Source organism: Zeus faber, assembly GCF_960531495.2.
Source record: "Zeus faber genome assembly, chromosome: 3".
NCBI classification, from domain to species: Eukaryota; Metazoa; Chordata; class Actinopteri; order Zeiformes; family Zeidae; genus Zeus; species Zeus faber.
Window position 1 is genome coordinate 21,735,694 of NC_137190.1, and position 14,946 is coordinate 21,750,639.

Consider the following 14,946-nt stretch of genomic DNA (forward strand, 5'->3'; position numbering starts at 1 on the left):
GTAGAAATATCTGCAACACAAAATAATTAATTGCCATGAAAAAATAAATAAAATAAATTCTAATATACACACGCAAATCAACTTTCCTTCAGATTTTCATCTTGAGATAGATTCATTTATAATTAGTAGTTTACATTGAGAAAAAAAAAAAAAAAAAAAATCAAAGAAACAGCCCTCCGATGACATTAAGAAATCATTTCCACTCAGCAAGACCGTCTTTTCCCATTATGCGTCAAAGCTCGACTTGTCGATCACAAAGTACGTCTGCTTACATTTGCAGAATATCCTGTTTGTAGTTTCTGTCGCCGCAGCCTGAAATCCCTCCGCGTCACAGGCGCCTTCGGAGGGACATGGGAGCTGAAATGAGATCGCGCGGGCAACACGAATATCACACTAATTAAAGATGACAAAATTACGAACTGCGCCCTTTTGAACTGCTGACATTGTACAGGGCGGATTAGGCGGCGGAATTAACAACAGGTGACGGGGCTGGGAGGAATTGTGATGCTATGAGCAGATCGGTCATTCCACGGAGGACCTGCTTTGGACAGAGACTGGAATAAAGGACCTCGTCTAGAAGGGGACATCGGAAAATATGCCCGGCATGTTTCCTCATTTCCCTTCCAGCCGACGCACCGTGGAGTGAAGATGCGGTAAGGCATTGCCATGTCCAACACCCCCTTTAAAAGCAGCAACAGATACGTTAATCTTTATTTAATTATCTTTATTCATAATGTATTATAAAGTCTTATTATATATAATTATAGATATATTTTACAACACGGCATTGCGGAACAGTTTCATGACACACTATACATCTTACAAAAGTAAAAAAAAAAAGAAAAAAGGTGAACAGAAACTTCACAAGGCAATATTTAAAATGATAGCCGTAATACATGTGGTATATATACACATAGCTACAACAGGAAATGATAAATGATCAAATAACACAACATTGAAAAGGAAGAGCATTGTCATAATAGTTCATAACATCCCAAGTTTGTTCCCTTTTGCAGTGCACATAGACATTTCCACGACAATTCCACGAGATGATTTTCATGGCGTGCACGTTGTTAATGATCACCCCTGAAATATTAGAGTCGCTCTTCTTGAAATGTAATCAAATAATGGAGGAAAAAAAAAAAAAAAAAGCAGAATATATGAGATCAAGCTGAACCTTATGAGATATCTACACCAGTTAGCTAACATGCAAATTCTAAATCAAATTGTGACTTCAAAAAAAAATAATAATTTTTTTCCCCCAATTGTAATTTCTGTTTTCCACAATAAAGATTTATTAAATCAGTGTCAGCCATTTTGTTTTACTAATAAATAATGTGTATTCTGTCGAGAGGAAAAAAAATTAAAACAAAATAAAAAAAAACAAAAACCCATTTAGCATTATAAATTACAGGACAAATTTTAACTTATACCTTCCAAACATATTACACTGTACACTTGTAAGCTCCTCTCCCATATCGTATTTCTATACAATCTCAAGGTGCGGTAACGCCAGCATTGCTTAGGATCTGTACACTTTGATGCGGCCGCAGACTGCCGGCTCTCCGGAAGGTCTCTCAGGAACTCGTGTAACCGGAGAAAGTCTTTTGAGTTACGGGTTCATCGTTAATTTGCACGTTGTCAGTACAAGTGAGCAAAATAATACCTTATATTCACTTTGATTCAACTGGAAAGTAAATTGAAACGGTAAACCCACCGACACAGTTCAACATCGGCCGTTTCCAAAAGCACTCACTCTCACTTGACTTCTACAGGTCAACGCTACACACAGTCAAGTCTCACGACTACAATAAAAACTTGCGTGATCCACTCCACGCCCTCAAAGCGACGGAGAATTCATTTTGAATTTTTTAACTGGAAAAGCAATTTCAATTTGGGGGCGGGGGAGGATCGTTTATCACTGCCGAGCCGCGCGCGGTGCTCGCCGTGCGTTGCCGTCACAGGCTGCCGATGTTGGGGAAGCTCTTGAGTTTCTCGGGGAAGTCGTCCTTGTAGAGCACGGGATCCGCACGGTGCTCCACCACCTTCAGGGGCATCGTGCCAAACACGGACGCAAATTTGTTAATGCACTCGGATCTATAGACGAGGGGGGGGGGGGGAGTACACAAATAAAAGGTTATTTGGTTAATGTTTCGGTTACTTTGTTGTTTGAATATTGCAAAGTTAACACTCAACTCAGTAAATACTGACTATAAGCTGACTTATAATTGAGTCAATGTGAATGCCTAACTTAGTATCAACTTGTTCAATATTAATACCCCAGAAATGAATTAATAGTAACACCCCAAACATTAGGGTTAGGGTGTAGGGTTTATTTGGTGAAGGTTAAGATAAGCATATAGAAGAGTAGTTGACCGGTTGCACCAACACTATTGAAATAAGTTTTTCATTAAAGGTTTGAGGTCATTTAAAAGAACAACATGCCAGAGATAGTGTGGTTTTTTTTTCTTCCCCCGTCCTTTCACTTAAAGTCAACGAGCTTGCCTACAGTCAAAGTGCTTCTCAAGAGCCATAAATGAAAATGGGGCATTAAAAAAATAAATAAAATAAAATAAAAAAATAAAAACGCCATAAACGACGCGGGTGCGAGCGAAGCTTCCCGAGCAACGAGCAGCGCCGTACCTCTCCACCATGTGCGTCTGATCCAGGGACAGTCCATCAATGGCAGTACATTCGGGGCACTTGAACTTTTTCCTGGGGGTCACCTGAACGGAAGCAGGAGTCATGTCATTACAATAACATATTTGAAGTTTTTTGGCCGGTGTTCCCTAAATCTCGGCGTTGCAGAGTGACACCACGTTAACCTGTGTGTTCCTTAAAAAAAAAGAAATAAACAATAAAAAAAAAAAAAAAAAAAAGCAACTGCACGCAACAATGCTCTCCTCACTGTGTGTGTGTGTGTGTGTGTGTGTGTGTGTGTGTGTGTGTGTGTGTGTGTGTGTGTGTGTGTGTGTGTGTGTGTGTGAGAGAGAGTGCGTGAGGAAGGATTAATGGGACGTGCATACCGTGCAGTGTTTTCTTTATTCGAGTGATATATAGCATTCACTCTTTTCAACATCTGCTATCACATGTACGCCGCGGCAGATACTTATACCCAACTCTGCTAGACCTGTTGGCCTACATGTAATCGAGAGAGAGAGACAAGGAAGATAGATGGTTAAAGTGAGCGAGGTGTGTGTGTGTGTGTGTGTGTGTGTGTGTGTGTGTGTGTGTGTGTGTGTGTGTGTGTGTGTGTGTGTGTGTGTGTGTGTGTGTGTGAGAGATGGGAAACGGGGCTGGAGGGGAGTGTGTAGTCTGATTTGTTGTCAGGGTGTGCGTGAGCCCCTGCACGCTAAGGAAAACAAACTCTGGGGAGGGGGGTGGTGCCAGTGAGTGACACCCAGATAAGGGAGCTTGACGCTGAGCTTCATCCTGCGCTTGGTTCGCTGGTGAAAGTTACGGGAGGATATGAAATTAAAAAAAACGCAATTAGCATTGTTTCATCGTTGACTGTCTTCCACGCCACGTTCAAAAGACTTCCGGAGAAACTTTTCAGGTGCGCTGCTCCGGCGCATCACTTCAGATTTTCGCGCCGCACGAAGGGGAGGGACGGTCCATTAAATCTACACGGGGGGGGGGGGGGGGATATTAATTATTTCTAGGGCTGTGCCCGACTCTGAACTTTAGTCAGAAAGTCGAACCTGATTTGGCCGTTCAATGCGGATGTGAACATGGCACAGCTCAATGCTCTTCAGGTAGCACGGAGAGCGGTGTCCATGTTGATTCACACATACAAAAATATATTTATCCCCTTATTTATAATTCCTCGTTGAAATGTTATCCCTGTGCATTTTTGTAAGCTTCTGTTCTATCCTGTTACTGTAATGTACACAACAAATGCACATTGGGGGGGGGAAAAAAAAAAAAAAAAAAAAGTGTGTGTGTGTGTGTGTGTGTGTGTGTGTGTGTGTGTGTGTGTGTGTGTGTGTGTGTGTGTGTGTGTGTGTGTGTGTGTGTGTGTGTGTGTGTGTGTGTGTGTGTGTGTGTGTGTGTGTGTGTGTGTGTGTGTGTGTGTGTGTGTGTGTGTGTGTTTTAAGAGATGGGCCACAGCCGAAAAATGGAATGGTGAGAACTGATCAAACGCAGAGACGTCAGACCAAGGCTCTGGGGTTGCGGCACCGGAGGGTTTGTGCGGCGGGTTGTTGTTGTTCCTTCAGTACCTTTATGGGGGCTTTGCCGGTGATGTTGGCGACCAGGAAGTTCATAGCAATGTCCTCACAGTTCATGTGAGCGTCCACCCAGTTCTTGATGTCTCCCGGCATCTTGTACGTGTACAAATAGTTGAAGTACTACGATGGGAGAGGAGCACAAATAATCACATTGAGTGTGTGAAATACAACAGCGTGCTAGATTTCTTTTATTTCAAGGTTGCGATTATGCACTTTTCGCTGCTGAAGCGATAATTGTTGCCATGTTAATAAAGTTCCTTTATCTTTATGTTTGGACATTCTCCTAATTCAGTCTATTTTTACACAAAATGTTATAACATGCCTGAAATAAAACATTTGTGCGCAGTACTTCATGCAATTCTAGACTTAATGAGGCCAACCTTTGACCATACAAGAGCGAGGCATGTCATCCTTTTGAACTAGCTTTGCATTAATGTAAAGCGCATTTGAGCGACCGTGAGATAACCTTGCTCCACCTGTGACTCTGTGCTCATCTGTCTCTTCTCTTGTGACCTTCCTGCCTACTCCCACTGAACATATGCATGGTACAAGGGTATACAGGGAATCCGGTTCCGCATAGTTCTCTCTTTTTTTTTTGGGGTACTCCAGGTATGTGCTGAGGATTAAAAACAAATAACTAGGGAAAAAAAAAAAATGCTTTGATATAATTTCATAAATATTTTCTACACAATATTGCGCCATAATTCCGGAAAGAAAGCGGATAGAAACAACACCGCGCCAACTTTGTTACCTTGTGGTAGAAGGCGGCTCCGGTCAGAACCATGGAGACCTCATTCGTCCACTCGGACTCGTACTTCCACTTTCCCATCTCGTGGTCCCAGAGGTGCAGGCGGCCAGGGTATCCCACCAGCCGATCTGGGAACTCCCTCCACACCTAGAGCCACGGCAGGAGACAGACTGTCTGAGACCGGCTCGGTTACACAGAGCGCGGGTGAGAATTGACGGCTTACCAAAGGAGACGTATAGTCGTGGAGACTAGGTCTTTAGGTTTCAAAATTGGCCCATCTGGGCATTTTGGTCTCAGACAAAGATCATAGACGATAATCAAAGTTTGAAATTCAACTGCTGGATAAAGGCCCAGTCTCTGAAAGGCAGCTTTCATAAGTGTCTTTGCTTTGATACCAGCAGTCTCTCAAATCCTGATCCTGAGAGTGCGAGTCGAGTCATGTGGCCAGATAGACAACTCTTACAGGGTATCCCTCCTCTCATTCCATGTAATTACCCTTAATTGAGCAGAATTGTATTAAATGGGTCCTAAATGCCTTCAGGTGAGCTGGGCGAAGCTATGCTGGCCTGTGAGCACGGAAAGTGTCAGCTACACGCCCGTCATCATCTCTCACGCATTAAACACATCCTTAAACAGCAGGCAGTAAAATCACCTCAGCTGGAGACCTGGACTCTCCTGCAATGATTTTAAACTCTGGGATCAATCTAAATGGCGGGTTACATGAACTGCCATTTGAGGGAGGATAAGAACACGAGAAGGTGGAAAATGTACGTTTTATAGTATATATTTTTTTAATCTTCTCCCACCTCGTAGCCAAACTGCAGTTCGTCAGATGTCAGCATGATGATGTCATCATCGATGGCCAGGACCGCCTCCGTCTCGATCTCGTCGTAGGGGAAGAAGCGGTTACTCAGTTTGTTCTCTTTCGTTCGCACGACTTTGAGAGGTACAGCGATCTTTGGCCAGAGGGACTCTAGCATAGGGTTGAGGGAATCAAGCACAAGAGGGACGAAATAAGAATAATTCAATTCTAGTAGCACGACTAAAAAGCAAAAAAATTATAATTAAAGTTCAAAGTGGCAAATTGTGATTATTTCGTTTAAAAACAAATTCCATATTTAATACTATTTTTTAAGCAGTCACTTTATAGGAAAAGCAATTCAATCACTGAGCACTTTATTAGGAACAATATACTAATACAGTGGTACCTCGACTTACGACTGTAATTCGTTCTATAAGAACGGTCGTATGTTAAAACAGTAGTATGTTGAAGCAATTTTTCCCATATGAATTATGAAATCATGAAGGGTGAAAATAAACAAAATACACAGCACAAACACAGTAAATGAAAAAAATATCAATAAGCCACGAACTACGTGCACACACGATGTAGGTCGCCTGCTGAATGATTGCTGACTGGCTGCTGACGCGCCAACTGCAAATTTCCACGCTCGTATCTTGGAGCAGTCTGTCGCAAGTCGATGCACATTTTCGCGACTCTCGCTACTCGTATCTTGGATTAGTCGTAAGTAGGTGCAGTCGTAAGTTGAGGTACCACTGTACTGGGTAGGGCCTCCCTTTGCTCTCAAAACAGCTCTCAATTCTTCTTGGCATGGATTCCACAAGATGTTGGAAACATTCCTTTGAGATTCTGGTCCATGTTGACATGATTGCATCACGCAATTCCTGCAGATTTGTATCTGATTTAGCAGATTTTGGAACTGATTTTCTTTTTTTTTTTTTTTTCTTCTTTTTTTTTTTATTGGATTCAGATCCGATGACTGGTGAAGGCCACTGAAGAACATTCATGGTCATGTTCATGAAACCAGTTTTAGACTATTTTGCTTTGTGACATGGTGCATTATCATGATGGAAGTAGCCATTAGAAGATGGTAAATTGTGGCCATGAAGGGATGGACATGGTCAGCAACAACAACTCCAATAGGCTGTGGCATTCAATAGGGATGTTGCTAACGACTAATTTTGCTGACGTTTAAACGGAAGTTCAAACTTAAGACTTGTAGACTCATCGAGAAATCGGAAAAATATTGTAGTTACAACAGTTATATTCGTCAATAACCAAAATCGTATTTTAAATGTCGCTGCCCTGGCATAGTTCAGCATCTTTCAGGCATATCGCTCACACGTACGACAGACCAGGCAGAGGTGCCCGGTCCATCTGGCGGCCGAGTCGGCGCAGCGAGAAACAGTCCGTGGCAAGACCGGGCAGAGGGGCGCTCTTAAGCCAGTGGCCGTCCGGGTTCCGGGGTGGGATCCCTGCCGGGGGCGGGGAAGGTTCAGCAAGCGAATATCTGCTGCCCCGGGAAATGTGCCTGACGAGGGGAAGCCGATACCAGAAAAATGATCTTCTGTATGACACATTTCAGCGCAAATTATGTCAATATGTAATTTAAATGTGTACGTTAATGAAAAAAAGTTAAACCGACGAGTATTTCTGGTGCCGACTACCGAGGGTAGCAACGTTTAATCGACTAATCACACACATACCTAGCGTTCAAGCGACGACTGATCGGTATTATGGGCCAAAAGTGTGCCAAGAAAAAATTGCCAACACCATTACACATGGACTGTCGACACAAGGCAGGTTGGTTCATGGATACATGCCATAAGCGGAAAATTCTGCCCCTACCATTGTGTGTTCCTCAGCAGGAATCGAGATACATCAGCCCAGGCTACGTTTTCCAGTTGTCAACTGTCCAGTTTTGGTGAGCCTGTGCCCATTGCAGCCTCACCTTTCTGTTCTTGGCTGACAGACGTGGAACCCGACGTGGTCTTCTGCTGTTGTAGCCCATCCGCCTCAAGGTTGGGCATGTTGTGCATTCAGAGATGTTTTTCTGCTCACCACAAATGTACAGACTGGCTATCTGAGTTACCATAGCCTTTCCGTCAGCTCGAACCAGTCTGGCCATTCTCAGTTGCCCTCTCTTATCAACAAGGCGTTTCCGTCCACAGAACTGCCGCTGGATGTTTTTGTTTTTCGCACCGCACTCATGCTCAAACCAGCCTGTCTGGCACCAACAATGATGCCACGGTCAAAACACTGAGATCGCACCCCCACCCCGATTTTCATGGTTGATGTGAACATGAACTGAAGGGGCTGACCCGTATCTGCATGATTTTATACAATGCACTGCTGCCACACGATTGGCTGACAATTGCATGAATAAGTAGGTACACAGGTGTTCCTAATAAAGTGTTCAGTGAGTGTATATGTCATGTACGTGCTGTTTTATATGCTGTTTCCATTGTTGGTGGGAGGGCCCGCCTTTCTCCGCAAGAATGCACAGATCAGGCAAGCCCAAGAAGTGAAAGGCAGCCGGGGTGAATCTAATGAAGCAGTGTAACTAGTTGTGGTCAGGAAACCGTCGATATGCATGAACATTCCCCCAAAAAACATTAAAAAAATATCCCCTCCATCTTCAGTGACCGAGAAAAACAAAACAATCAACCAGACGAAGGCAACGTATGGGGGAAAAGAGTTTGCCAGTCTTAGAGTGAGGAGGAATGTAAACCCGGCTGTTGAAAAAAAGCCATGCAGTTTTTAATGGAATTCTGGGACTTGCAGTGTAATCCACCCAACACAGACAATATTATGGATTGCCACTTTAAGGATGAGCCAAAAATGATGAACCAATTCACTGCAGAGAGGCAATTTTAAGAGTTCCTGGGAGTGGAAAAAAGCAATCTTGTGGTAAAACTGCAGTAACATCCAACCTTGACTATGTGAAACACACATGTGTAAATCCATAAACACATGGAGATTCTTCTCAGGGCAGATCAACAAAGTTTGATTTTGAAGATGAGTGTTCAAAGAGCTTGAGCAACATCCATGGCACGGAGTGTGGTGTAGACAGAGGACAAGGAATGAGGCCCATCACTTCTGGTGCAAATGGTGCCTGACAAACCAAATGCACATACAGCACTCTAGGTCTCTCGATCAGAGTTCTGAGGGGTCTTGTCAAAAGTGATTTTGAGGACAACAGCAGCTTCCAGACTCATTATTTTCCTCTCTCTCTATCATTATTGCTGGAAGTGATGATGAGTTTACATTTTTTTCCATTAATATAGTTGGAGAGAAACCAAGTGAAGAGGTATGAACTGTCACTCATTTGTCATGATATCAGATGTCAAGCGACCCTTTTCAATGTGCAATCAAGGATTCCACTACATTAGCTCTTAAATTCACAATGTTTGAAACAGACCGTAGTCAAATGGTCCACTGAAAAACAGCCCAGAAACTTTAGCCTAGGAGCCTTTAGGAACCTTTCATTTGTCACTGCAGTTGTTGCAGTGCTCTGATTTTGTCCACAGAATGGGTTTTAATATATTAAAAAAATAAAAAAATGTTGCATTCCTTTCCAGAGTAAAATGGGAACTCCAAGGTTATGTCATGGGATGCCTCATAAAAGAGGATGCAGAAACAGTGGCATGAACCAAAATGCTAAACACATCAGACCTTGGTGCAAATGTCAGAGAAATCTGTGTGTATATTGAAGCAAGGCCTTAAGAGTGTGACCCGTCAATGGCCCCTTGTTAATTCTAATGGGTCACAAAGCTCCAGCCAGGCGCCGCTGACGCCTCTAATGAAAAGGCAACACAGGGCCATTAAGGGGCAGTTCAAAGAGGCCTTGCTACTTTATTAAATTAGCCAACTCTTACAGCAGGAGGAAAGATTTAATTCACAGTCTTGACCAGTTCTATTCTGAAAGCTGAGCTAAGCTGTCAGATAAATAAGACTCCATGGAGAGTTGTATACTTAACTGCCAAATTAAGCCAAATAATTACAGCACGTGGTACTATAAATCACAGCTAATAACACCTCACCCCAACACATCTATAACAGGCTGGAATAATGGCCTGCATCTTGCACTGCTTCCACGATAAGCAGAACGAACAGGCAGACCGGCAGGCAGACACGCTGCTAGACAAGTAAATTGTTCAAATTAAAGAATTCTGTTCCTTGTCAGGACGGACCTCCGATTATAAACCCATTTCAAGTTAAATCTGTGCACCCGCCTCCCACATCAAGCCCATGTCTGTGCAGAACTTGACACGATCATCTCAAACCCACAGAGCTGTATTGATCTAGAACTGTAAACTCATAAAAGTCTGAAAGACCTACAGTATTTGATTGGCATCTCGTCAGTACAGACACTGATACAAAAAAAACCCATAAGAAAACTATACAATATGATTTTTTTTCTTGGCCAAATCGCAGTCTTGGCTGCCTCCTCGTCGTTTACAGTGAAGCTAGAGAGCTTTGCTCCAAGATCTCGGCATGACATGGACGGCAGTGTTTCAGCTCATGAGAGGAGTCTTGGCTGCTCCAGCCATTATCACTCATCTGTTACAGATCAGGGAGCTCCACTCTGGCTTTAAAACCACCGTAACACGGTGAAAGAAAAGATATAAGAATAAATAAAGTTTAAAAAAGCCACCAACTTCTCCCACTCATAGCAACTAGGCAGTTTTACACACAGCACTCCGTGATCATTCCATTCCATGAGCATTTCAAAGTGACAATAGTTTTGTGAATCTCTAAATGCATTTCCCCCCCCCCCCAAACATAAAATGGAGAAAACATAGACATAAGAAGGTCTAAAGGGGCTCACCTTCAGGAGGACTCTTGTTCTGGTTGTTCCAGACCACCAGCAGCTTGGCGAGGCTGGGCACCTTGGAGATCTCGGTGATGACTCGGAAGAGGCTCTCGATGCGGTCGTAGGTCAGCACCACCGCTGTGAAGCCGGGTGACCTCGGAGGGATGAGCGGCAGGAACAGGGGGCTGTTCACACTGGACCATTTCTAAAATGTATGGAAAAAAAGCACAAAGAAGTAAGCAGGCAACATCTCTCCACCAATTTAACCATTGACATGTTCCCATTTTTGATATTTTGTGTAGCTGGCACTTTTTAAGAAAGAGTCATTCAATGCATTTGTGTTGTGCATTTTCTTCTCCGTTTCCATTGTTGGTGGTGGGGTACGCCTTTCCTGGCAGGAATGCAAAGATAGCCAGGAGAAGGCATACTTTTGAGAAAATAATGCGACCGCCTTAGAGCAAAGATTAGTCTATGAACATTAATGTTGAAAAAATGTTGCAGTTTCAAATTAGTGAAAGTAGTAATAGTGTAAGCCAGTCAGACTTTTTATGGATTGCCACAAGGAAATTGCTGTTCAAAACAAGAATGTGCCAACATGGAGATTTCTAATGTTATGAAAACAGCAAACCAAATAATTTTTTTTTAATTTGTTATTGATGGACCCCCGGTATATCCAGATAAATTTGTTACAATGTTACAATCCAAAATGTAGAGCAATCTACAAAACACCGAAACATTCAAAAATAAAGCCCTCTCAGTTATCTTATGCACCAGCATGCAACACTAAACCAGCAGAATAAGAAATTACTGTGAAAAAAACAAACAAAAAAAAATCCCCCCCCCATTTAATAATCTTCATCAAAGACCTCCCATGTGTTTGGCACTGGTTAGCAAGATGCTTCACAACCTGTCTGAGAGGGCTATATAGAGGGCACATCTGACGTCTTAAATCTGCGGCTTTCTTGAAGTGCGCCTTGTGCACGTTTCTGCCTTAACCCCAGGTGGCCACAAACACAAGCTGGCGGTTAAGTGGCTCCTTCCATGGCGTCCGCACAAGTCTGTCAACAGAGACACCGGGCACCGCCATATCCCCAACATCAGTCACTCCTCCACCAATAAAAACCGAGTTTATTGGCAAGTGGAAACTTCCTTGTGGTCGCGCTGACATTGTCATACAAGTAAAAGGGGGAAATAATTAAACTTACACGGGACATGTAGTGTTAAAATACAATTTAAAAAGAGGCAGAGACCACTTAAATCATTTGTCAGACAAAATCAATTAGATGAAAAGAAAGCCAAATGGAGTCTTAAACAATGTTCGAAGGATCAGTGCCATTATGAGTTCATACACATTCTATTAAATAAAAAGATTCAAGTTCCGACTGAAACAAACTGAGGGGAAAAATATCCTATAGAATTGGACAGTCTCTTGATTAATCAAATTTAAATGTATTGGTTGAAATGCTTCAGAGGTGCACAAAAAACGATCATGACATCCACACAAACAAGAAAAAAATGCTAGGTAGGGTTGGCTCATATGTTAATATCAACTAGCCATCATGTGGGATTTTAGTTATTGTGATATTGTTATTCTTAATGTTGTCTTTACTTTACTGCAATACAGTAGAGTCATGCTTTTCCAAATGTTATGGATGGTTCTAGCTGTTCTAATGAATGCCACTACCTCCTTGGTCATAATATCCACATTACTGATTATTGTTCTCAATTATCTTGTGTGTTAAAATATTTTATGAATACACCAAAAGTCAACTCAAAAATAATGTCAAATGATCGATAAAGCAAATTAATTATGATATGTGATTTTGTCAATATGGGCCTGTATTAATGCCAGGTTTGTGTTTGTGTCTGTGTTTCACTTAAAATACTGGAGAATGAGAAACAAGTAAAGAAAAATTAAGAGTCAGTACATACCATTACAATATTTAAAGTGAGTCACAAATTACGTAACTGATTTTCGTTTGCCCCTTTGTTGACAACCAAAGGAGTAACAAAATGCTGTGGCATGTTTCCTAAAGTCATGATATGCAAAAACTTCAGAGCTACGCTCTCCATATACATTCCAAACTCCAAAACAAAAGGCAGCCTGTCCCCGGCTCCTGACAGCCCCCTTGAAATGCACCAGCAATCCTGGGGAAATGTGTTTTCAATTACCAGCCTGAAGACTACAGGAGAGGGAGAGGGAAAAAAAACAAAAAAAAAAAAACACTGCCTGATTTATTTAGTGCTTGGTTCAAGTTCTTCTCACCGTCTGTCCACCGAATCCATCGAGAAAGCACTTCATCTCCCGTCTAAGGCAGAAATGGCCAAAGGTCTGAACCCTGCCACAATTAACCTCCTGGGGGCCTGGACAAGCCCAGAGGCCTGAGTGATACTGATGGATGGCGAAAGGGGGCCCAACCCACAGACCGAACATTCTGACAGAAGTGGGTAACATTAACTAATTGTTGATTAACTAGAGACTTCACAGAGGAAAAGGAAGGAACAATGAAATAACAGCGCAACCGTGGCCACAACTGAGCAGCTGGCCGTCTGTAAACCGGTGGATCTGAAATTCCAACCAATCATAACACTCCTCAAGTAGCGTGATTGTTTACACCAAACCAACCTGATAGTTGTCTAGTGACGTAAGGTCACATGTATTTGACAGATGCATGCACACAAACACACACAAAATTATCCATGCACGCCTCTACCCCACAGACTGAGTGCAAAGGAGGAGCTGGAGCTCAGATTGGGCTGATTAACAACTCTTGGAAGAGGGTCTCTCAGCCAGGCTGTCTGCAGCCTTACACTCCCACAACCACAGGGATGCTGCGCGCGGACAACACACACACACACACACACACACACACACACACACACACACACACACACACACACACACACACACACACACACACACACACACACACACACACACACACACACACACACACACACACACACACACACAGTGACTCAGACATACAGGAACTTATTTTTCACCACACTGGAGGCAAACTCAGAACTGCTGACACAAGCCCACTGGCTCAGAGATGGCTGGGCGTTTACCAAACAGTTTAGCGTTGCATGTGTGGAGCCTGGGTGACGCTCCCACTCTGCCGCATTAGCTTTCAATTTCACCGGGAAAACAGGGCACAGTTGAGCGGGAAGGATGTGTCATGTGTAACGGGATGAGTGTGTTCAAAGCACTATCTAGGGGCTGAAGGTTTTTGCTGTGCCAGGAGCAGCCGGCCCTGGTGTCCCTGGAGCTGCAGTAGCTCGCCATACCTGAATGCAGTCGCATGAGTGCAATCTCACAGCTCAGACGGACAGCTGTGGGCCTGAGACCATGCATTACACTAGAGTTCTCAACCTTTGTTGGCCATATTTTTGTCTCAAAAAATGTATTAATTTGTCAGTCTGAGAAATGAATGTATGTAAAAGTATATATTTTTACATACAAGTACCAGACACAACAATCTGCTGTAAAAATAATTGTGCAGATTTTAAAGGCAGAATTAACACACAGATGTTTGCCTATCACATATTCGTGTTTTTTTTGAGGTTGTGATGATCACATCATTTACCACGACAGGCGGGTTGTTCCATTGCTCATATGTGCGAGAGGCGTAGGGATAGATGCGATCGTTGATGATCTGGAGCGTAGTCAAGCCGATGGCCTTCATGGAGCTGAAGTAGGCTTCCCAGAACCAGCGAGCCTGAGGGAAGACAGAACACACTCCTGTTGAAACAATACACATATACATGTATAATGCGCACACAAACACGCACGTGGCAGACACCTGCGTACAAGAGTAATCTGGCATAGCACATTTTTCTTCCATTCGTTCAAGGGAAAGACACTTTGGAAACAAAATAACAAACTTGACCCTTGACCTTGAAGACCTATGAGGAGGTTGGGGTCTCTATGGCTGCTATTTCCAGCAGGTCTCACCCCCTGTCTCCTTGGTGCTGCTCTATTAACAGACCTCAAGGGACAGCGCAGACAGAAGAAGAGCCGGTAAGAGTAAGTTAAGCATCAAACAACATCTCCTACCCGAAGGTGCCAGGCTATGCAGACCTGACTGTAGCTCAGACCTTCTCCTCATCCGCCATGCTTTCTGGGGGAAGCGCACATTTGTACACTGATCAGCCACAACATTAAAACCACCACAAATAACCACTAATATTGTGTAGCTCCCCCTCGTGCCGCTAAAACAGCTCTGACCCGTGGAGACTCCATAAGACCACTGAAGGTGTCCTGCGGTATCTGGCACCAAGACGTTAGCAGCAGATCCTTTAAGTCCTGGAAGTTGCGCGGTGGGGCCCCCATGGATCGGGCTTGTTG

The 14,946-nt window shown here is 43.3% G+C and overlaps 1 protein-coding gene across 1 annotated transcript in view; it reads right to left on the minus strand.

The window, feature by feature from the left end:
• Nucleotides 1–715: 715 nt before the first annotated feature.
• The window catches only part of ext2 (exostosin glycosyltransferase 2), a 28,225-nt gene continuing 13,994 nt past the window's right edge, over nucleotides 716–14,946 (minus strand). The window contains exons 9-15 of the mRNA XM_079997383.1: nucleotides 14,186–14,317; nucleotides 10,611–10,800; nucleotides 5,784–5,950; nucleotides 4,981–5,124; nucleotides 4,221–4,349; nucleotides 2,644–2,726; nucleotides 716–2,097 (exon numbers count right to left, since the gene is read on the minus strand). Coding sequence (XP_079853509.1) covers nucleotides 1,959–2,097; nucleotides 2,644–2,726; nucleotides 4,221–4,349; nucleotides 4,981–5,124; nucleotides 5,784–5,950; nucleotides 10,611–10,800; nucleotides 14,186–14,317 — 984 coding nt within the window. The 3' untranslated portion in view covers nucleotides 716–1,958. The remainder of the gene's footprint in view (nucleotides 2,098–2,643; nucleotides 2,727–4,220; nucleotides 4,350–4,980; nucleotides 5,125–5,783; nucleotides 5,951–10,610; nucleotides 10,801–14,185; nucleotides 14,318–14,946) is intronic.